This window comes from Hetaerina americana, unplaced genomic scaffold (assembly GCF_022747635.1).
Source record: "Hetaerina americana unplaced genomic scaffold, ioHetAmer1.1.p SCAF_1, whole genome shotgun sequence".
Classification (NCBI taxonomy): domain Eukaryota; kingdom Metazoa; phylum Arthropoda; class Insecta; order Odonata; family Calopterygidae; genus Hetaerina; species Hetaerina americana.
The window spans coordinates 59,363,795-59,387,856 of NW_027286069.1; the positions used below are offsets into that span (position 1 = coordinate 59,363,795).

The following is a 24,062-nucleotide window of genomic DNA, read 5'->3' on the forward strand; positions in this document are numbered from 1 at the left end:
TCATGATGTTGTGCTGGCAACATCAGGTGCAGGAGTCAGTGTTGAAGGCTCTCTTACTAGGGAAAGTAGTTTTTCTAACTTCGCAAGTTCCAGTTGTGCTGGATCATAAACTACCCCTTTCTTTGGTGGCTTTGGCTTTTTCCGGAGGTTTGGTGACAGTTTTAAACTGGTCACAATACCCCTGAAAGATGATTTTTTTATTATTAAAATTTGGACAGTTATTCTCTCCCAAGAAATTTATTTGGTAAACGTTTTTTATCCCCCAGTCCTCACATATTTTACATGTATACTGAATGAGGAAAAAACTGTTCAAGTCTTGTTATGTGTACCAATAAAACAACAAATTACTGATGATGTTACAAGATATAAGGAGGTCACATGGGATCATTATAGAGTGCAGGTTTCTATGTGTATATATTCTTACACCCAGCCATGGTGGAGTGTTAAATTTGGAAGAAGTCCTCATCTTAGTAAGCTGGATGGGAATATTTCTAATGAGCAACATTCAATCGGGGAGGTTGAAAGGATTAAAAAATCTGTATCAATGCCTACTCCATGCTTTTTGAGTCAGTATGACTGAAGAATGTAGAGATGCAATAATTGATTCATTTTAACACTTATTGAAACAGATGCTGTGGACAGCAGTGGGTCTGGGAACTGGGAGGGAGTTTGATAAGGAGAAGAGATCACAAGATGCTTGGTGGTTATTCATTCTTGAAATTGAGTTATAGTGCATCGCCCAGTGTAAAAAGCTGGGTAGAGCTTTAATTTAAGGACATTCTCTGTTGCTTGAAGTGCAGAAAGAAATGATAAAAGAAAGGATGAAATTTGAGAATGCTATTGAGTTAAGTATAGCATGGTGAGTACAGAATTGGGTTGGGCCCTCACTTGGTTTGAAAGAGTTAGAAGAATTTTGGGAATTGGTGGATATTGAGAGATGGATCTGGTGGCATTAAAAATGTTTTAAAGATTTGTGGGATATTTTAAATGTTACATAGAGGTATTTGGTAAGTAGATTGGCAGTGGTTTTATTTTTGGAAAAGATGGGGTGTATATTTTAAGATAATTTTGAGGAGCTGAATGCCAGGGAAGTACAAATGAAATGAAAATTGTGTTATCAGTCTCAGGAGGTTAAGGGGTTTTATAAGTTCGAAATTTTTTGTGTAGGAGGTAATTTGGTGGCAGAACCTGGGATTTCCCTCTCGAGTCTTACCTGGAAGTCCTTTGAAGGGAAAGGGGGAGGAAGAAATATTAATAATATGACACATTAGTGACACAAAAAACCAAAAAAGGAAATACCCTGCTTGTTTTCAAACAGTGAAATCAAGGAAGGAAGAAAATATGCAGAACTAAAGATTGCATTATTGTAAGACGTAGGGTGGAGTTGAAGGGTTTTTTGCATCATGTTTTCTCTTGAAAATGATGTAGTGCATAGAAACTAGTCATGAATAATTCTTTATTTAGTGAAAAATTGTGATAGTCTTTGTGTCCATTATTATGGAACAATTCCACCACATCACACTTGAATCTGTGTAATTTATATTGTGTCATGTTAGTTAGAGCTTATGAGTACAGTAATGTGTCGTACCTGGACTCATCAAAACCTATTCTAAGGCAGTGGACCAATGATAATAATAATGGCTGGAAATAATATAGCTGTGATACCTGTCATCGCCTACAATGATGATAGGATGCTTATGATTGAATGCCAATGTAGTCAGTCGACTACGTCGCCTTTGAACCAGTGCTTGTGTGCAAATAGAATGATATTTATTGATTGATAAATCAAACACATGTGCCCGTCCATCCCACGAAACAGCAGCAAAAGAAGTGCTGGAGTATGGTGCCCAAGCTGCATCTCCAATAGGCGAACCAACATCAAATACAAATAGGGGTTCACTATTAAAGAGAAAAAGGAACCATTTTAAGACATAGACACAATTAACTCATCTGTTATTCTAAAGATCAAGAAATGTGTTGTGACAGTTCATGAATTAAATGACATAAAACTAAAATACAGTCAATGTTAAAATATTTCTGCACTTACAAATACTGTAATGGTAAAAGTGGCTGCTGCAGTATTCAAGTTTCATGCTTTCTCATGATAGTACTCTTTAACAACCAACCATTGCCTAAGCAAATTGACAATGCAATCTCCATGTTTAAGGCCGCATTCAGACCAATAACTTCTGGAATGAGTATTGGCCAGGAACTGATCTTTTAAAAAAATTTCCCTTATAGATTGAAAATAATTGATGCATTATTTAGAAAATCATTAATTGGGATTTCAAGGGATGGTAAAAATTAGACTTTGAAATATCTGGATTTTAAATAAGTGAAAAAATCATTGCAATTTTGTATTCAGCTAATTAAATTGCAATATGGTTTTCCTCTGCATTTAAATACTCCAACAATTTACCGGAGGAGTTTATTTTCAGGTGGTTTCCTAAAACATTTTGCCTTGCTTGAATAAATGCAGTACCTGGATGATGAATCTGAAGTTGATTTTTTAAGAATTAATTCCCTAATAAAAAATTAGTGATGGGATAACATGGCTGGGAACTCAGGATGTTGAAGGGATGCCTGGATGATGTCGCAAGGACAACGCATTGGTATACTGCTAACCCTCAGGCTGTCACTCTGGTAAAATATGCTCTAAAGATTACAATGCTAGGCTTAAAAAGTAAAATAACACAAAAATGAATAGGTAACCTTTTGAGTTTTCGGGTAAAATTCTTTAAAAACATGAAAGTAACCTATAAGTATGAATTCTAATTTAAATATTCATCCAGACTTTAAATAATATGAAGTCATTCATTGGAACTGTGTCTGAATATTTTCCTCTAATTGATGGGAGAGTAATAACAGTTTTCAAATAATAGAAAGCCAGCTTTGAAAATAAAAATAAACAAAATCCTAGCCTCTCATACTCTAAACCTCTCCAAAATAACTGATTGGCCGAGAAGATTTTGACAGTGGATGTTAGATGCAGTGGTCATCAATTGTAGAAGTCATGTTTGCCGAAAGCAAAAGTTTCCGTCATGTCCTAAATTAAACAAAAAAAATCAATTTGCACTGTCCTAAACCTAATTTATATGATTGACTAGGGTCTCATCGTGAGCTCTCTTCTTTTCTTCCAGAGGAAGGAGCTCCATTACAGTTAGATTCGCTGAAAGCATTATGCTCTGAAAGCATAACTAAAAATTCATGTTGGGTGAAGCAATTCTATTGATTAAGATGCTGCTCCCGTTGGTATCATTTACATAATTATTTCATGTTTCTACTGATCTAGCAAACAGAAGTGTGTTTTGGAGACTAGTCTTTTTGTGAGAAATGATCAACCTAAACTGTTGTCTTAATAATGCATAAGAGAAACTTTGCCGGACTCAAATACTTAATAATATGTCTTGGAGATGCTTTGTAATACGCAATATACTTGTCATAGCTTTTGCATTAATTGATGTATTTTGATATAATTGCAACATAAAATGCACAATTGTGATGCTTTTGTTTAGGGACTGTTCTTTGCCTTAAATTCCATGAATTATTTTGAATAATTGAGGATTGAAGTAAGGAAGGACATACAACATGAAACCTCTAAATAAGAAATGATGTGAGCTCTGAGTGTGTACAGGAATGCATTTGCACAGGAGTGCATTTGTGCATGTTTTTTCTAGCTTATAAATGTAATTTGTGGATCAAGGCATGATGTTGTTGAAGGTGAATAGGATCGATTCATGGCAAATAATTTTGCACTATTCCACTTTTAGTACAATTATTTTGACCTAGGATTTGAGGTTATCTCATCATCTTCAGGTGACCTGAAGATGACAAAGCAACATAAAATCCTAGATTGAAATATATTTTATTAACAGTGGATTAATGAATTATTATTTGCTAAAATCGATTTGGCTTAATAATCTTCAGCTTATTTTAATAATCTATTTGTACAACATATTTTTGGAAAATCCATAATGTGAATGCATATAGAAAATATTCTTGGGTTTTAAGGAGATCTGCATATTCTTTTACAGACAAATTTAAGTACCCAAAATCTCCTATTGAAAAACAGTACATATTAACAAGTTTCAGGACAAAAATGAACTACTAAATGCAAGGTACTAAATATTATGGCAATTGATGAGAATCAACTTAAAAATATCATGTGGCATGTTTCCTTATGGTTGTGTTTGTGCTGGGATTAAACAAAAAAATTTAAATTTGATTAAACAAAAACCAGTTGCCATCAAACGAACTGCTGCTGCTATTCTGATAACAGATATTGTAGCAGTTAGAATAACTTTGGTCTGAATTAATTTCTTCGTAAACCTAATCGATCTCTTCCTAGTTAACATATAAATAGTTAAGGTAGCCCAGAGCCAGTCCCTGGCAAGAGAAAAACTTCCCCGTAAACCACTTTAGGCTAACCATTGCTACTGTGTAGGTATTTGTAAGTTCCTGATTATGATCCCTGGAAATAGGGTTAATTTTCTTGTTAACCTATTCTGGAAATACCACTCCATATAAATGTGAGCATCCCAATATTTTGAATGTGTTTGATCACTGGTGAGGGATTAACTTTCCCTGTAAATCACCACACCAATCTCAATATTCCCCTCCTTTTTTCACTTTTACAGTGAATTAAAAAACCCTTTATGGCTTGAAGAAATATTATTAAATATAGTCAGTTTTATGGGTCGTGGTAGTCCAGTGGGTAGAGCATTGGACTGCTGACCGGAGGGTCCTGGGTTCAATTCCCGGGCAAGGCACTCTGGGCACCTGCAGCTCCACCCAAGCTAAAGTGATTTTTCGGGTACCAGGTCTTCCTGGGATACCATAACCGGCACAGGGAAAGGAACTGGCCCCCCTACCCTGATGTGTGAATTTCACACGCCGAATAGGGCTTAGTTCTGGGTGAACTCTACCATCACCTACTAAACTGACCTTTGGGTTGATTACTGTGTTTATGGTTTATGGTTATAGTCAGTTTAGGCAATTCTGTTAAAACAGTGACTTCTGTTGAAAATGGTTTTTATTTGAGACTTCACCGATGTAGGGTTATAAAATTAAGAATTACAAAATCAAATCAATTGGTAACCAACCTTCTATTATCCTCCCAAATCTTGACCCTCCAATCGCCTCCACAAGAAAGGAAAATGGTTGGATTAAATGCATTATAATCAATACAATGCACAGGCATGTGATGAGCTTCCCATGTTGACAAGTACAATGATGCATAAGCTGTGCTGCATTTATATATTCTACCTTCTTCAGTTCCAACCAAAAATATGTTCAGCTCCAATGGATGGAAAGCAAAAGCTGTGCAACATGCTGTAATATAAGTAATTTCATTGTTTTATAAATTTAATTAGTAAGATGATCAAGAATGTCAGGTTTCAATGTTACTTATTATTTGGCCTACAAATGAAATTTTGGAATGATGATACTTTTCTAATACAGAGTAGGTAGAAACTGAATATCTACTAGGATCATGGTAGCAGTACCATCCCTGTACCCCGCACACATAGGCTGTTTCCAATAATAGTATGAACTGATGAAGATTAGTTAAGTGCATAATCCAATGGAATCATATCCTTGCAATGTTATTGTTATCAAACTCAGGGTTTGACGTTGCTTTATCCACAAAGCAAAGAGAAAGACATCCTTTTATGCAATAAAGGCTTGGGAAGTATGTGGTGAATATGGTACCAAACTTAGTAGCACCACACTATAAATCTTTCTTATTTACGATTCATTTGTGGTGATTTCATTGATCACTCCTAGGTGTATTATTCTTAACTTAAGTTTTAGTTTAAAACTTTCATGCACTATTTGGTGAAACCTGATTTATATTTCTCTCATTCATGATTAGAAGCTCAACTATATTCTCTGGATGCAAAAATGAAACTATTGGAAAGGTAATTTGAATATTTAGTTTCCTTTGCCCCAGAGTTTGCTCTACTGCCAAAACAATTTTTAACATAGGTTTGGTACAATCCAGTGTGCCTCACTTCTTTCATAATGTCTATCACTGGTACACCCTATCCAGAGTCTTTAATTATCCTCTCATTCCTCATTCAATCTTTCCTAATTTTACCTCACTCCTTAAGTATACTATACCCACCAAATTCAGTTGGCATGTATGTTTATCCAGGGATACCCAAGTTTCCCTTCTACACTTAAATGTGGGGATGAATACACCTTTATGCTATGGCATTTTTGCCACCTTAGACAAGCATACATGTTTTGAATTACTACATATGCACGCTATTTTTCCACTGATATGTGTAAGTCTTGCATCACAAAAGCCAGCCGACTTAGTTCTTGCTTTTGGAATATTTTAGTGATGGCTATGATGGAACAGATAACAAAATGCCGATATTATAGCTATTCTAAGATGAAAACCCCTCAGCATGGTAGCTATAGAAGAATGGAAATGCATTGAATGCTTGCTGGCCCAAATATTACCCTCATTCTCTCTGACCATTTCCAAGACTTTACTGCCTCAACATGATACTCTGTAGCTTGCAGAATATATTATTCCTGGTTGCAGTTATAAGCAGAAGGTCATACAATTTTGTAGATTTTTTGTGAAGGGGTTATATGATTGGACCAAATTGTGCTGACACAATAAATATGGGAATGTTTGTGATAGAGATAGAAAAGAATTAATTATGAAGAGGCTGGTTATAAATGTTCATAATTATAAAAAGGTATTTCTTGCAAGTTTCAGAAATAACTTTTAAAAATTGGTATTATGAGAAAAACTATTTACAAAGATGCCACTTGCTACCATGGAAATTATACTCAGATGATGAGAAACATGAATGGAATAAATCGAGGACTTATTGCATAATAGGTAAATTTAAGCTGAGAAATATTTTCCTACCTGTCAAAGGTATGGTAACACTATCTGGCCCTTGTATAGGTTCAATTGGTAAAGACAAGGTAATTACTAAAGTTCGAGAAAGCTCATTATTTGCTACAACCCAGCAAAATACACTGCCGTCCAAAGATACAGAGTAAAATGTGATCTCTCCATCAGCCATATTCGATCCCCACCGAACCTATAAAAAATGAGAAAATTTGTATAAATGGAAGAATATTTAAGTTCCTAGGTAATTTGAAAGTACTATCCATAAAATGCTGAAAAAAATAGCGCATATTTTATGTAGTCTGTAAAAAAAATAACTGAAATTGAAACTGCTAAAATACTAGGAATTTATATTGATACAACAATTAACTGAGAGACCCACATCAGTCAAATCAGTGATAAACTGAGTAAAGCTGTTTATATGTTGAGTGCTCAACTTTCTCATTTCAAATGAGTATCGTTTAAATCTTTACCAAGCCTTCTATCAATGTCATTTGAATTATGATATTGAGTTATGGGGTCATTCCCCACATGTTAAAAAAATCTTGCTGCTACAAAAGAGAGCTATTCTCTTTCTTGCTAATATACCATCATGTGATTCCTGTAAGCTCTTTTTTTTATTAGGAATGGAATCATGACTGTATTTAGTTTATATATCTTAAAGGCTGTGATTCATGCAAAAGTTAATCTAGAAACTTACCAATTAATGTCTCACATCCATAATTAGACCATTAGGGATAAAGCAAATTTAAATACCACTCATAGTAGATTGCCCTCAACTTACAATTCATTTCATAATGTGAACATTCAACTGTATAACTGGCCTACTCAGCTGAAATCAGATTGTGTCCCGAATTTTAAGAAGAGGGTATATACCTGGTTACTTGCTAACCTACTTTACTCAATCTATGGAATCTTTTGTGACAATCCTCGTCACATTGAAGACTTTACCATTATATATTGAGTAATATTTATACTGACGACATTTAATATGGTTGTACCATTTATCCAAGTGAATAAAAAGTAATAATAAAAGATTATTATTATAAAAATCCTCAATTAGATATCTCAAGAAAATGTATTATGCGGAATACTGCAGTAAGTCAAATATAAATAATTCTGAAGCTACAAAGAATATTATAAAACAGAAGAAAAATTTGTTGGCCAGGGTAAATTCTTTTTGTACTTACTTGCCAAACTGAACTGCTATGCTTACTTGCCACTGAATCACTTCGATACAGAGGTTTGTCCAGAACATGTGGTGGAGCTTTCTGAATGGAATAAACTGCAACATTGCCATCTACAAGCCCAACAGCTATTAAATATGGTTGACCTTGTGGGTGGAAATCTAAGCTACAAACTCCAGTCCACAACCAAGCCACATATTCTGGATGTGATGTATTTTTCAGGCTGAATAGACAAACACACCCTTCCATGCATGGCTTTGAAAAGTCAACTTAAAGGAGAATAAAGTGTACAGTTAAATTCAGTTTTTTTTTAGTTTTACAAATCAAAATAATATAATGTCGGAGAGTTTGAAGAGAAGTCAATGCATTGGTTGACTTACATGAACCATAGCCTACTGAGAAAAGATCCTTGTATTGTGGGTTCCATGAAAGAGCTGTCACATTCATTTTTCTTGTACGGTCATAATTAAATTTCCACAATGGAAGCAGAGTTCCCTCTTCTTCCCTATATTCATCTGATGGATCCTCCCAGTACTTGAAATCTGTGATTAAAATTAGGGACAGTTACATTTCCAGAGAGAAGATCACAAATCAAAAAATAACTTCTTACTGTATCTCTAATGGTACAAATCTAACTCAATGATATTACTGCTAATTTTATTGACCCAAAAAAATGATTGATTGAAAAATAGTTATCAATGTATTAGATAACGTGCCTCTCTATTTATTGAATTGCCACCTTTTGCATTTTTTTGCATTCTAAACAGCAAAAATTCATAAATATACTCTTGTGAAACAGATTATTTCATCACAAGTAAACTTATTTCCATTTGGAATACTTGAGGGAAAAATTCCTGGGTTTTTATCTCAATGAATATGAGGGTAACAAGAACCTTTCTGTCAATTGTAATGATTTTATTAAGGAAATTTAAATCTGATTGTATATTTGTAGGAGTCAAGTATCAGTAATGTAAAGTTTCTCCTGTTTCATGGTACAGTGATAAATGCTCTACTGCTCCACAATCTCAGGGCAAGTATATGTGTACCAATTAAATCTACAATCAAATCTCATTTTCTTCATCTTCACCACAAATTCTAAGTCATGTTCAATATTTTTGTCCATTGATTCTTACATATGTATGATATCATGCATTGGGTAAAATGTTGTTACAATACAAGCCCATATTCAGATACTGCTCCAGTTAGGTCCTTATTCGCTTAGCTCCAGTATGCTTGCCGGCTATTTCAAAAGTCAAAGATTTGAATCCTACTCAGGGTATGGATATTGTGCTGCAATTTAAGAGGCGTTCTGTACATTATTTTCCTGTTTGAGAAGATCTCAACAGTTTGAATGATCAAAAAACCCTGGTTATTACAATGCAAATTAGTGAAACAGGTGACGTACATATTCCTAATTTATGCATATTGACTAGGTATTATTTCACACTTATTTCTAATTAAATACTCCTCACCTAATGACCAGAACATTTGTGAACTACCTTAATGGAGAGAAAGATATGTACCAATAAAGCCGGAAACATGATGATTGACAAGAGCCATGTGGAAGTAAAAAGAGGAAGTAAAGGGTCTCATTTTGGACTTCGCTAATCCAATTTGTTTTGGCATTTACCTGGCATTAGAACATTTTAATCCCTCAAATTGTATTCTGGTTTATTTCATTTTTGCTTTTTTTCTTTGTTCTGTTGAATTTTTTCACCCCAGTTTCCCATGTACTAAGAATGTGGAAACTTTTTCTCTCTTCTGGTTGTTAATCTATCACCTTGTCTTTTGTAATACAACACTGTCTACACAATGTATTTTCTTCATTAATGCAAAATATATGTTTTGATTTTATCTTATTGTAAACCAATTGGAAAAGGTATTGTATTAAAATGGTAGAGGAGCTCACTCAATTATATTGTAAATCCTTATGTAAGAAAACATTTTTATTATTACCTTCCTATTAATTTAAATAATTTGCAGGATAATTTTCCCATTTTCATCAATTGTTTGTAGCATTTGCAGAATTAGCTACACTTGCATAATATTTGTTGAGACTCTGCTACTATTAAGATCTGGCATAATTATGATTTCTTCATTATTTCTTGTTTTTTGTTTCAATTCCAATCTAGTTCTAATCTAGCATAAGTAAAAAGGTATTGATAAAATATGAGTTCAATTTGTTCTTAATCTCTGATCTCTCTCTTCATTATTTGGAGCTTGAACAGATAGAGCTGTTTGATTAATGTGGTAGGTAAGACTGCCACTCAGTAACCCTGAGAATTTCAAAAGTTTAGGTGGATTTTGGTATTTCAACAACAAGAAAAGAGCTATGGCAAAGTTACACCTGCAAAAAATAAAAGGCACATTTCTTTTTCAAAATTGTGCATCTTAATAACCCTCCCATTTACAGGTACACATGGGGTGAAATTTTTACTTAATTACTTGTGACACTTCAAAGTGTCATCTACCAAAATAAAAAAAATGTTGAAGTGAATCTTCTGCAATTTACTCATTATTCAACCTAATTTACTTTGTTAAATGTCTTCTTGAAATCAATGAAGCAAAAAACTGCTTGGTTATATTCCCTTCTTTCAATGACTTGATTATGCATATGGCATGTACTCCTCCCATTTTTATACGTGAACTCATCTTCCCTCCATTAAGTAGTTCTTAATCCTTTATTCCATCCTTCTACTTATTATTGACTATTATCCTAAATTTTGGTCTACAATCCTCACAGCTTTTTGTTTTTTGTTATGAATATTATTTCTGATGGAATGAATTCTTCCAGCCAAAGTCCTCCCTCATAAATGCTGCATATGGGCCCATAAAAATTCTCTCTCTCTTCCTCATTTTCCTAAACCCATTAGCAGTTATCCAGGGATTTAATGTGTCCCAAAAGCCTTGTTCGATGCCATTTCTTTTAATACCTTTTCTATCTCTGAAGAAAGTGTGCCTGAACCTAAGTTATCCCTAGAGATATAATATGCTCTTGCCATGGCTAAACCTGCTGGCCTAATATCTTTCCCTTTTAGCCAGTTCTCTTATTATTATTTCCATATTTCCTGAATATTTTTTGGGGTAATAATTTTCACATTTTATATCTTATAATGTGCACAGATTTTCCATTCTCGCTTCCTTACAGTAGTCACCCTTTTGTTAAGTGCTCTTGTTTCATATTTCTGTAAAATTCCCATATTCTTATATTGTTTCATCTGCCATGTGCCTCTGTGTCTTGCTTTAGTTTATTATTTATCTATTTAAATTTTCTTCTGCATAATTATGGTTTGAACCCACATCTGCTCTTTCGGAAATTGTGAATTGATTATGCGTTCCTAAATCTGTGATTAGCTATGATAATATGTAACCAACATCTCTCAGAAAGCCTCGGGATTTCCCTAGAAATGCCAGGCAATTAAGTGTGAGATATCATTTTGATTATATTGTGCATAGATTCAGGAACAGCAGTTAATAGTTTTAAGTTTGGTCAGATTTGGTTACAATTAAGCTGAATTTACTGCAGAAAATAATTGTTTTCTCCCTGCAGTCATTCCTTGTTTCTGAAGTATACCCACCTACCTCGCTCCCACTTCTCCCTTCCCACCCCCCACTTTTGAATCACCCATTACTATCAAGTGTTCCTTTCCAGAAAAATAGAATATCTTTCTCTTGTATACTTCTTCCTCCATAAGTTTACTTAGTGATATACTAGTATAAACCTGAATAAGCATGAAGTTCAGAGGTTAAGGTTTTACCTCTATTAAAAATATTTTATCACTCACCTGCTCCATGTTTACTAATCTTCTTCATACCTTTTTGTTCAATACCACTGCCACTGCTCATAAACTACATTCCTCTCAAATGTATATTACTCAGTAATAATTGGTCAAATCATCCTATCTTTCCATAGCACTAGCACAGCCCTAACATATCTATAATTCTCTCTTCATCTAGTTCTTGATGTTTTTTAATTTCCCTATCCTTGATGTAATTCTAGCACTCCCTAGTCCCTATTATAATAGTTGTTGTCTTCTGCGTCTTCTTTTTTGCCGCTGCTGTCAGTACTGCATATTTAATGTGATGACAACTCCAGAAGCCTTTCCTCCCTCACTGCTGGGCCCCACACCCACTCTCGTGGGTAGAGTTCAGTTGTTCCCAGGACTCAATAAAATTTATATTATTTATAGTTTTGGGGGATAAATAATTGAGGTGGTTTCCTGTTGCCTTCCTAAATAGTGTTTTCCATGTGGTCTCACCATTTAATGACCACCTCACTGGGGTAAGATGTCATTACAGCCACATCATTCAAGAATATGTAGATTCTACAGAACTAACTTTTGTCTGGCTCCTACCCTTGAGCCAACTTGGCATAGGTAGCACTACCAGTAGTAATTATCATTGCTCCCACTAGCACATCTATTGGGGTCATAAGTACATGCAATTTCTTCCACCACTTAAGTTGTAGTCAAATAGTAGTAGTTTTCAGGGGGGACAAGTGGTAGTAGGGGTCATTTTACACCATGAGGAATAGATGGGTAAAGTGGCAGGGGTAGGATGTTTCAGGGAATGGCGGAAGGGTAGCAAGAAAACTGGCATCAGAATAAGCCTACCCTAAATGAAAGGTGCCGAGAATTCCACGATTTAACTTTCCATCTGGTGGACTGGGCAACTCACTTAAAGGGCTCTCCAGATAGCACTGCAAGTAAGGATTGGAATACCACTGAAAAATTTGAACGTCATTGGGATTCGAACCCGGGCCCTTGGGGTGGGAAGCAAGTGCATTAGGCACTGCATCATCCCAGTACCCTGGCTGTAGTCAACAGAGACAAGTCATATAGTATATAATTTGAAATATTACACTGGCAAATTAAACTATTAGCTATTTTAAAATAACACAAATAATAAATTCAATAAATAAATGTTCATTTACCATTTTTCTTTAAAAAATCCTGAACAATCCAGAAAAATAATGAAAAAATTGAAATTTTGTAATTTTTAGATAAATAGGAAATTAAAAACGTCGCAACACCTATGAAAATCTCCGGCATTACTTTGAATTGTTGCAGCTTTTTGTAAGAAAAAGTTTGAAGCATATCAGCATTTATAATTACACTTGGCTACACATAATATTGTACTATATACCTTGAGAAATTTCTTCATAGGTGTTTTGGTTCAGCATCCTTTCCAGTGTTTTGGCTGCGCGAAGCATTCGGCTTGTTATTGTGTCATGTACAACTTCATTGGTCTTAGTTGAAACTGAAGGCCCTACCCAAGATGTTCCTCCTGCTGCTGCTTTTTCTTTTTTCTTTTCCAATTCTTTCAGTCTCTGCTGATGTGCAAAATCTTCTTCATATGCATCATAAATTGTCCATTGTGCAAGGAGACGTGAAAAATTAGTCCTTGGGGGTGGTACTGTTTGAGTAGACATATCCTGAAATGATTTCAATGAACTAAGAGTATGCACTCTGTTTTATCAACATTTGATTCAAAACACAATTTCCAATAATTAAATTAACATAATTCAATTTATTTGGTTGTATATCTTAATAAATTATCAAATAAGACTGAAAATTCTCTTTCTTTATAATGTCCATTTTTTTGTGTGCTTATGTGTATGTGTGTACGAGGGTAATCCCATAAGTACCTAACCCAACAAAAGAAACAAAAATTTTGAAAAAAATGTATTTATTTTTCAACACAATCTCCTTTCAGCTCTATACCCTTTTCCCAGTGATGTTCAATAAGTTGCATACCCTTTTCATAATAAGGACTGTCTTGCTCCTCAAAATAGCCATTAACTGCTGACATCACTTCTTCACGGTTGGAAAATCTTTGACCACTGAGCCATTTTTTCAAGTTTGCGAACAGAAAATAATCTGAGGGGGCTAAATCTGGCAAATAGGATGCATGAGGTAGCAATTCAAACTTTTATTCATGAATTTTGGTCATTGCAATAACGGATTTGTGAGCTGGTGCATTGTCTTGATGAAACAACTTTTTCTTCTTAGCCAAATGCTGCCACTTTTGCTTGATTTCATCACTAAAACATTGCGATAGGTTTGCATAACACTCGCCGTTGATAGTTTTTCCTTTTTCAAGATAGTCAATGAAAATTATCCCACGTGCATCCCAAAAAACCGACACCATGACCTTGCCTGCAGATGAAACGGTCTTCGCCTTCTTTGGAGGCAGTTCTCCCTCTTGAATCCATTGTTTTGATTGTTCTTTTGTCTCGGGTGGGTGTGAAGTGATGGACCCATATTTCATCCATAGTTATGAAAGGGCCCAAAAATTCTGCTTTTTTGCTGTGAAACTTTGCTAAACACTCAATTGTAACATCTTCATGACACTGGTTTTGCTCGAGTGTGAGCAAATGTGGCAACCATCTTGCACACAGCTTTCTTATGTCCAAATTTTCAGTTAATATGCAACGTACCATACTTTTTGAAATGCCTACTATGTCTGCTAGCTCGTCCACGTTCAGTCGACGATCATCCAGTATCACTTTGTGGATTTTCTTCACTGTTTCTGGAGTCGTCACCTCATTTAATCGACCAATGCGATGCTCTTCTTGACAGCTCGTACGGCCTTCTTTAAACTCTGCTACCCAATATTTTACTGTTGTAAACAAAGGAGCAGACTCACCCGAGTAGAATCCAGTTCAGCTTTTATATTGGTTGAGCTGAGGCCTTTTGAATAAAAGTATTGTGCCACATAAGGATGACCAATTTTCTCCATTTTCACAAATTCACGGAAAACATTCACAATTGATGGCTACCAAACAAATACTAAATAACTTAGCGTCTTCAAACTTGAAACATATGCTTTATATATTGCATACATTCTAACACAGTGATATTTTTCAAACAACTACCGCCGCCAACTCTAGGTCAGGCTGGGTACTACTGGACCATCCCATTTATACCAGCATGCACTTCCAAAAAATTGTGAATAACACTGTTATTAAGTAGTGATGGGAAGAATATGAAAATAAAACATTTAATCAAACAGCAATGTATTTAAAATATAATGGTATTTAGAATCTGATCTTTCAAAGTATACTGATATCCCGGTACATAAGCCAGTATCTATTTTCTTTGTATTTGAATTTTCATTGTACCCTGGATGGTATTGTTTTTACTATGAATATTTGATACACCAGTACCTTCCTTCAATTTTCATTGAAATCTTCATTATGTTGATATCATTGATGATATTTTATGAATATTTGCAAGTACACTGGCATATATTTAAATATTTGATTAGAATCTTTATTGCACTCCTATTTGATGGTATTTGCTAATTATTTGTACCCTGTCAGTATAAAGTCATTCCAAAGTCTTACCATATTTAATCAAAGTATACCAACTAATGGAGACGTTGCCAAATGAGTTAGTAAATAAAAGATTTTTCTTATGATGATAGGAGAAAGTAGGGATTTGTACCAGCACCTAGAAATACTTATGATTCTTGCCCTTGGTACTACCAACTAAAATTATTGCCCTAGGTGGGATTTATAACCTAGGGGTAGTTATAAAAAACCTAGTATTTTTTGCCAAAGGCACCACTCACTGAAAATAGCCTAGGGTGATACCAGCATATAGGTACTGAGAAATACCTAGGTTTTTGTCCAAGGTCCTGGTACCTAAGATTTTTGGGTTTCCAATGGACCAGAAAATAACCTAATATACATTTTACTACAGGGTTGATATCAAGTACAAGAAAGTTAGGGACCAGTCCCTAGCTTTCTTGCATTTGATACCAACTCTGTGGTAAAATGCATATTAGGTTATCTTCTGGTTCATTAGAAACCCATTTCAAGTTTCTTTAATTAATTTTTCGTGGTTTCTTGTCTGAGTTTAAATAAATATCTTAAATAAATCAAAGAAATCTGAGAATTGCCATTTTGGTACATTTTGGTCTATGCCAAAAAAGATAATGCCAAACAGGGCCTACTATATGGAGACTACTCATGCCTAGAGGCCTTGGACCTGAGGCAACCTAATATTATTACCATAATTTAATCAATATGGTTGGCCTATTGATTTAGTATGAGTATTTTTACTAAAAAATATTGTAAAGGTATACTACCTACCATTTAGAATATATTTTGGCTAAGAATGAAGTTATCTAGGAATAAGCATAAATTTAGGCTCCTGGGCATTAGCATAGACTAAAAAATATAGGCTATCCAAGAACTTTCAATTCATCGATTAATTACAATAAATAAGATCAAGAGAGTTAAATATCTAATTTTTTGGAATAAATTTAGGTCTCAGGAAATTAAATAAACATATTAAAATTAAACTTGTGTCACAAAATTGTGAAATTAAACTTACGTTACAAAATTGTACAAATTCAGTAGGTCTTGTTAAAGAAGCCAGACAGCTAAACAAAGTATACCTACATATGCATATTTCATGTAGGCATGCAGGCAATGTAGAGTAGGGAGGGCCTGGGTGCAGTCAGCATCTATATTGGCAATTTCTTAAATGTTAATCATGGAAGTCAAAATTCGGTTTCCATGATTTCTTGCAATACATGTTGACGCTTGATGTTAGAAGCAATGCTATGCAGATCATTTACCATGTTGACCTATAGAGATGGGAAAGATGGCCATTCTATTTTCTATGTCTAATACCAGCACCAGCTAACAAATAAGTTTCTACATAAGTACACACATGGGCATGTATATGTACATGCTCACACTCATTTTCCATTTACTCTGATACTAAAAGATGCCACCTTTACCTGAATTTTCTGAGGTCTGAATTACAATAGTTCTTTATGTGAACAAATTTTTGATTGATTGTGGTTGGACATTGAAAACTGAAAAAAGGGATTTGGAAAGGTATCTTAGCTACTCCCATCCAAAACTGCTTGCATTTGTATGGAATATGTTGTCAAATGGTCAATTTTCCGGTGCACAACTGCATTTAATTTTGTTTTCCTGCATAGCTGTGGTGTGTTATTGCTTACATGGACTACTCCTTGGCATGGGATTAATTTCCCAATGAACCATCATAAAATTTCAGCTAATATTTGGTGTCTTGTGTTAACTATTACCGTATTTTCCCATCGATAACGCCCACCTTATGTATCAAGCACAACCAGAACTTAGTTGTTATCATGAATTTGTTTAGATACTGCGCGCCCAGGGCTTCACAGTTATCTTGAAGGTGTATAGATGCCTCGCATCTGTAGAAACATATATATATATACATATATATATATATATATATATATATATATATATATATATATATATATATATATATATATATATATATATATATATATATATATATATATATATATATATATATACACACACATATATATATATAAACCATAAACCATAAACACAGTAATCAACCCGAAGGTCGGTTTAGTAGGTGATTGTAGAATTCCCCCAGTACTAAGCCCGACGGCGTGTGAAATTCACACATCAGGGTAGGGGGGCCAGTTCCTTTCTCTGTGCCGGTTATGGTTTCCCAGGAAGACCTGGTACCCGGAAAATCACATTAGCTTGGGTGGAGCTGCAGGTGCCCAGAGGGCCTTGCCCAGGAATCAAACCCGGGACCCTCCGGTCAGCAGGATAATGCGCACATTATTGATGGGAAAATATGGTAATTTTTTATTATGAGGGGCAGTCAAACACAAACTGAACACCGGCTACAACAATCAGTCTGCGTGCTTACAAGGACATAAGCCAACAACTGCATGTGCATATGAGTGGTCACTATGTAGTTCTCTTACCACAGCAATGGCAGTATCGATACATTCAAGGCTAGCTTTTAGCATTCGGTGTGTTATGGTGGGTTTTCATTTTAAATTTGACTGCCCCTAGTATTATTAGTTCTAGTCTTCTGGCTTAAGGTAGGTTTTTATGGACCTTGACACTACATACTACTGTATCCATAAACCCTAGCTAACATGTCACAAAGAATCCCTTAACCCCATACTGCATATTACACCTACTCATTCTTTAGCTTTGTGGGGATTCTGCTTCTATTAATTCCTTCCAAAGTGCTGATTCTTTTCATCCCTATACCTCGATTTACCATCATTATCCCCTCTGTTAGTATACCGCTGCTTCTCATTTTCGCCTGTATATACAAATACTTCCCTCCCCGGACTACAACCTTGACGTGGTGGAAGGGCGTGTGCGTTCCGATGACCCCTAGAGCTGTGCTGGCGGGAGTAATAATAATTGCTCCTGGTAGGGTCACCCATGCCAGATAGGTTGAAGGTTAGGAGCCAGACGAAAGGCAGTCCACGCAGCATCTGTTCCTCAGTGAGGCAGCTTCAATGGCGTCTGACCCCAGAGGGGCGGCCAATAAGTGATGGTGTCACGTTAAAAACACTATTGAGGAAGGCAACGGGAAACCACCTCAATTATCATTCCCAAGATTAACATGATGGACTATACAGAGATTTTGAGTCCTGGCAACTACGGGGCTCGGCCGAATCGGCCGTGTGTCGTGCCCGGCAGCGGGGGAGGCAAGGCTTCCGCGGTCGTCATCCCAAAGGTATCAGATAAGTTATATCCTGGTTAGACACAGGTTTAGGAACAGTGTGATAAATTCGCACAGCTTCCCGGGAGTGGATGCGGACTCTGACCACAACTTAGTTGTTATGAAATGTAGCGTCCGTTTCAAAAAGATAAGGCAGGGGCGGCGAGTTAGAAAATGGAGTGTAGAAGCAGTAAATGGTTTGAAAAGGAAGGAATACAAACAGGCGGTAGAGGAAATCATGAAGGATGGTAAAGAGCTATGTACTATCGAAGAAAAATGGGAAAGTATCAAGAAAGGGTTGTCTAAAGCCGCAAAAGACACTATTGGGACCGTTAATGCTAAAAGGACTAGGAAACCATGGATCACGGATGAGATGTTTACAAAGATGGATGAGCGGAGAAAATGGAAGAATGTAAATACAGAGTTAGGCAAAATGAAGTTCAAAGAATTGAACAATAAATTGAGGTGGGCAACAAATAAAGCAAAAGAAGCATGGTGGAAGACGCAGTGCGAGGATATGGAGAGTCTCCAGAGGAAGGGTGAAATCGGTGCGCTGTACAGCAAAGTTAAATTGTTATCTGGAAGTAAGAAAGGAAGAGCTATGCTAACAGTTAGAGATAAGGCAGGTAAGGTAATAGTTGACGCAGGAAAGATCCAAGAGAGATGGAAGGAGTATATAGAAGAACTGTATAGTAAAGAACTTCGACCAAAAACATTAGACATTGAAAAAGAATATGACGTAGAGGAAGGTAGCTTAGGCCCAGGCATACTAGATGATAAGATAGAAAGGGCTTTAAGGGAGATGAAACTAAATAAGGCCGTGGGGGTGGATAACATTCCTGTGGAACTATTGAAATGTTTAGGAAAATGTGGGAGGAAGAGGCTATATGGGCTGATTCGTAGTATCTATGAGGAAGGAATCTGGCCAGAAGACTTTGTGAGATCAATTTTAATTCCTATTCTGAAAAAGGTAAAGGCTACATCATGTGAGGACTACAGGACCATAAGTTTGATATCCCACACAGCTAAAGTTGTTCTCAGGATCATAAACAAAAGGATAGAGAGTAGGGCAAATGATTACTTAGGGGATGATCAGTTTGGGTTTAGGAAGGGGAGAGGTACGCGTGATGCCATTGCAGTAATGAGATTATTAACCGAGAGGAATATAGAACACCAACCAGGAGGTATTTGCCTGTTTCGTAGATTTTGAAAAAGCATTTGATAGAGTGAATTGGGAAAAACTAATGAGTATATTGCAGAAAATAGGAATAGATTGGATGGAAAGGAGGCTAATGCGCAACCTCTACATGTCTCAGACTGCTCAGGAGCAGGTGGGGAATGGGGAGTCCGGATGGGCAGTGCTAGGAAGAGGTGTAAGGCAGTGTTGCCCATTATCACCAGTGCTGTTCAACATATATGGGAGGGAAATGATTAAAGAGGCATGGGAAGAACTGGAGGTAGGAATGAAAGTGGGCGGGGAATTCGTAAAATCAGTTAGGTTTGCTGATGACCAAGCTTTAGTTTGTCAGTCAGCCAAGGGGTTGCAAGCATTGCTTAGTGAATTGGAAATTCAGTGCGACAGGTATGGGATGAAAATCAATATTAATAAAACAAAGGTTTGCGATTTTCCAGAAAGAAAAAGGCTTTGCTAAACATTAAAATAGGAGGGCAGCTCTAGGCAAAACTAGAGCAGGTAGAACAGTTTACGTATCTCGGTAATGTTTTGGACCAACACGGTCATAGTAGTAGGGACGTAAGGAGAAGAATTGCGCTAGGCAAGGATGCTTTCACAAGGAGGAGGGAGTTGATGACAGGGACGTTGAGTAAAGATGTTAAGAAAAGACTCGTAAAAACTTTGATATGGAGTGTAGCTATGTACGGCGCGGAAACGTGGTCATTGAAGCAGAAGGATAGACGTAGACTGGAGGCTTTTGAAATATAGGTGTGTAGAAGAATGGAGAAGGTGAAATGGACAGAGAAGAAAACAAATGAGGAAGTATTTGGTATGTTGGGCGAAGAGAGGGGTTTGTTGGGAGAAATCCTATGGAGGCAGGAAAGGTGGATGAAGGGGGTATTGACCGGCAGTGGGATGTTGAAGACTGTGATTGAGGGTAGAGTGTTGGGCAAACGAGGAAAGGGAAGGAACAGGATAGGGATGTTGGGTGGGATGAAGGGAGGAAGAAGGTACTGAAGAGGGACCTGATGTAGAGTAGGATGTTGTGTTTTGCTAGGAGTCACAAAGTATTTAATTAGTAATTATATCCATCCAAAAACCTACCTTAACCGGTCGATTACCTAATAATAATAATACAAATACTTGTCTTGCCTTCTTTGAATTGCTAACAACAGATATCTATCTTTTCATAACATGCCTAGAACTTCATTATTGTTTTTCCTTAACCTACATTTAATTTTGTTCATTCTTTTCCATACCGACATCTCAGAGGCCTCCAATCTACATTTCTACTCCTGTCTAAAAAAATGCTATGTGCTTAATTATTTTAACCTCTCTGTTAAATTCATGTATGAAAATGGTATGTTGGGAAGGGGATAAACCATATATTATTGGCCAACAATTTACAAGGTTAGTATGGGTAATACAAGTTGTCAGCATAGCATGAAAATAAATGAATAAATCCAAGTACTGTTAGTTCTGACCAGAATTTCATTCACAGGTAATTGAAATCCTGAGATGCATATTGCTTAAAACCTATGTAAAAATATCCAGGGCTAATATAAGCCATTCATAAAATCAAAATATTATCGAAATATCTTAAATAGTTGATGATGACTAATGGTAAAATAATTTCAAAATTAAAAAGTTCGTTTTTAAGTAATTTAAAAGTATTGCCCTATATCAATACTAGTTGATGGATTTCTGTCTCTTGAGAACGCTTATTAATGAAAAATAAAATAATTTTTTAAAGCACATATTGCAGTCAATATTAGTAAATAGGCCATTTACATCTGTAAACTTTCAGCCTTCAACTTTACGGTTCAATGGTGGGAGAGATCTCTGTCAATTTCATGACCAGCTCACTCCACCCTTACATCAGTTTGCATCCTGCCATCATTTAGGTTGCAAATTGGTAAGATACCTAAGCATAAAATGATGCAATTAGGTATGGGCATATGACTTATAATGAACATACCTCTTATAAAAAGATTTGCTAGTTAATATGTGTAGAGGTACATTCTAAACCAAACTAAAATTTATCTAATGATATTTTTCGTTGCTGAACTGAATTTCCAATAATGAAACTAATGCTTCTTACCCTTTGAGGATTGTTGTATGTTAATGCAGCTCGTTCACAAAAGTTAAATTGATTGGTGAGTTTCTTTTGTGGCATATTAATAACTACTGAAGCATCAGTTGTTTTGGTTTTTTCAACCTCTTCATCAACTGGTGCAACTTCCTCTTCTGCATCCTCCTCTTCCTTTTCCTCAACCTTCTCTTTGTCTTCTTGATCTTCTGCCTTCTCTTCATCTTTTCCTTCTTCAGTTTTAGAAGTGGTCTCATCACCCTCAACTTCCACTCCTTCATCTTCTTCTGCTATTTCATCATCCAATTTTTCTCCACTGCTCTCATCCATTCCTCCAAGAGTCATATCTATAATGATATGCATGAAATTGGGGTAGAGCAATTACACATTAAAACTACACCTTAATTAGCAGATAGATCAACTAGAAAAATTTTGTAATCTTACAATTATTAATGCTGTGTGGGGCCATACTATATTTATTTATATGAATGACTGGATACCCAATGAGTTTACCCAGATCTTTGAGAATCTGATATATGTATTAGTAGTAGTTATTCAGGGAGGTAACCAACAGCTAAGGTAATTTGTACCATTAGGGGTAGGTAGGCAACTTGGTGGAGGTAGGATTTGCAGGAAATGGGGGAAGAAGGGTGGAGAGAAACCCTGTATCAGTATTAGTTGACTGAAAGGTGCCAAGGACACACTTCATGTCCCTTTTGATGGATAGTGTGCTATAATAATTGAAGTGCTCTTAACGTGATATCTAATTTAGTATTTTATATGCAGGAACACTGCTAAAAATCTGTTGAAGATGTTTTTCCTGTACAGCTTTAAAACTTTTTGTTATTTATAGTAAAGATGAAGGGCAATCTTAGACCCACCATTAATTTAGTCTTGACATTTAGTCCAACAGCTAATGATTTTTATGTGTGTATCTTGCAAAAAAAAATATATTTGAAATTATTTTGAAAGTATCTTAGGAGAACTGCTATATTTATTAATTTAAAATGCAACATGAGGAAAGAATAATGTAATAATGAGAAAAATATTTCCTTTTTAAGTATAATATCTAGTCTGTCCCCACATACTATGCCAAGTACTTCCACAACTACCAAGAAGGCCATTCTATATAGCAAGTCTGAAGTCACCATTACTATAAGATTTTGGTTTGAATGAATTTTGATCGCTGCATTCAACTGGATGGATCATGGGTCATGTTGAATTTAAATACATGGATAATGTCGCATTCAAACTGGGATGCTATGTAGGCTGATTGTAGCAAAAGAATATTCCAAACTTACGGTGTAGTTAGACCTCACCTAATTTTGAAAAACCTCCATATAATTTTAGCTGAGCCTTCCCTTCCTTGGAGTCCTTGTGGTAATAATCACCATCGTAATGCATCAGTTCACAATGATTACTTGGTGGTGGTGCAATTTCAAATCCCTTTTCTTTGTGACTAAAAATTACAAGGTTTTCTGGTATATTTGTATTGGTTATTGTTAATACTCTTGTTATTTCCTCTTTCAAATCCTGAAATATATTTAATTAATTAGTAACTATAAATATTCAATGAGCCTATTGATATATACCTGTTTTATAAATTATCATCCATTTGGAACATTTTAAATACTTTCATAGGAAAATATTAGAAGTGATAAAAAAATATAGAAGATGAAACTTAAAAAATATATTACATACATCATCATTTAAGTCAACTGTATCGGGATGTCTAATGAGATTTTTCCCTTTTGCACTGATGTCTCCATCCTCGGGAATGATGTCTAAGGCATCAGACCGATAAAGTGTACCTGTTGCTGTTTTTGGACTTTTTCCTTTTCCCGAAACCTAGAAATGTATTAATGGAGTCTATTACATTTTATCCATCTATTTTTATGACATATAAACATTAAATTACTAGTAGATTATGTACAATTATTGTAACTATATTGACTTCTTTATGGAATCACACCATCAAAGCCATTCAATATAAACAAATTTATAAATCACTCAGTTATTTCACATAATCATATAATTATTTCATATGTGAAATTGTCATGTGCAGATAAATACTATATGAATTCCATGCAAGTACGTAACTATATACTTCAAAGCATACGATATTAATTTACTTTAGCAGTTTTGGTTCCAGGTGCAGTTTTCTTTGGTTTCACCGGCATGTTATTCTGATTGACAAGGATATTCTTTCAAGACGAAT

At 35.5% G+C, this 24,062-nt stretch overlaps 1 protein-coding gene across 1 annotated transcript; it reads right to left on the minus strand.

The window, feature by feature from the left end:
- Positions 1 to 24,024, minus strand: LOC139700260 (dynein intermediate chain 2, ciliary). The gene is made up of 11 exons (XM_071598925.1): positions 23,977 to 24,024; positions 23,546 to 23,692; positions 23,164 to 23,377; positions 21,857 to 22,191; positions 13,207 to 13,495; positions 8,442 to 8,603; positions 8,065 to 8,330; positions 6,890 to 7,067; positions 5,103 to 5,331; positions 1,666 to 1,899; positions 1 to 181 (listed from the first exon to the last, which is right to left on the minus strand). Exons 1-11 carry the CDS (start codon positions 24,022 to 24,024, stop codon positions 1 to 3), a joined length of 2,283 nt encoding a protein of 760 aa, XP_071455026.1.
- Positions 24,025 to 24,062: the final 38 nt, after the last annotated feature.

What these genes read in the sequence shown, in the direction of transcription:
- LOC139700260 (XM_071598925.1), bottom strand. Translation starts at nt 24,024, where the DNA reads ATGCCGGTGAAACCAAAGAAAACTGCACCTGGAACCAAAACTGCTAAA. An exon ending in CAGTTGACTTAAATGATGAT is followed by an intron (nt 23,378 to 23,545) that starts GTATGTAATATA and finishes AATATATTTCAG; the next exon opens with GATTTGAAAGAGGAAATAAC. An exon ending in ATTTGGGAGGATAATAGAAG is followed by an intron (nt 1,900 to 5,102) that starts GTTGGTTACCAA and finishes TCTCTTTAATAG; the next exon opens with TGAACCCCTATTTGTATTTG.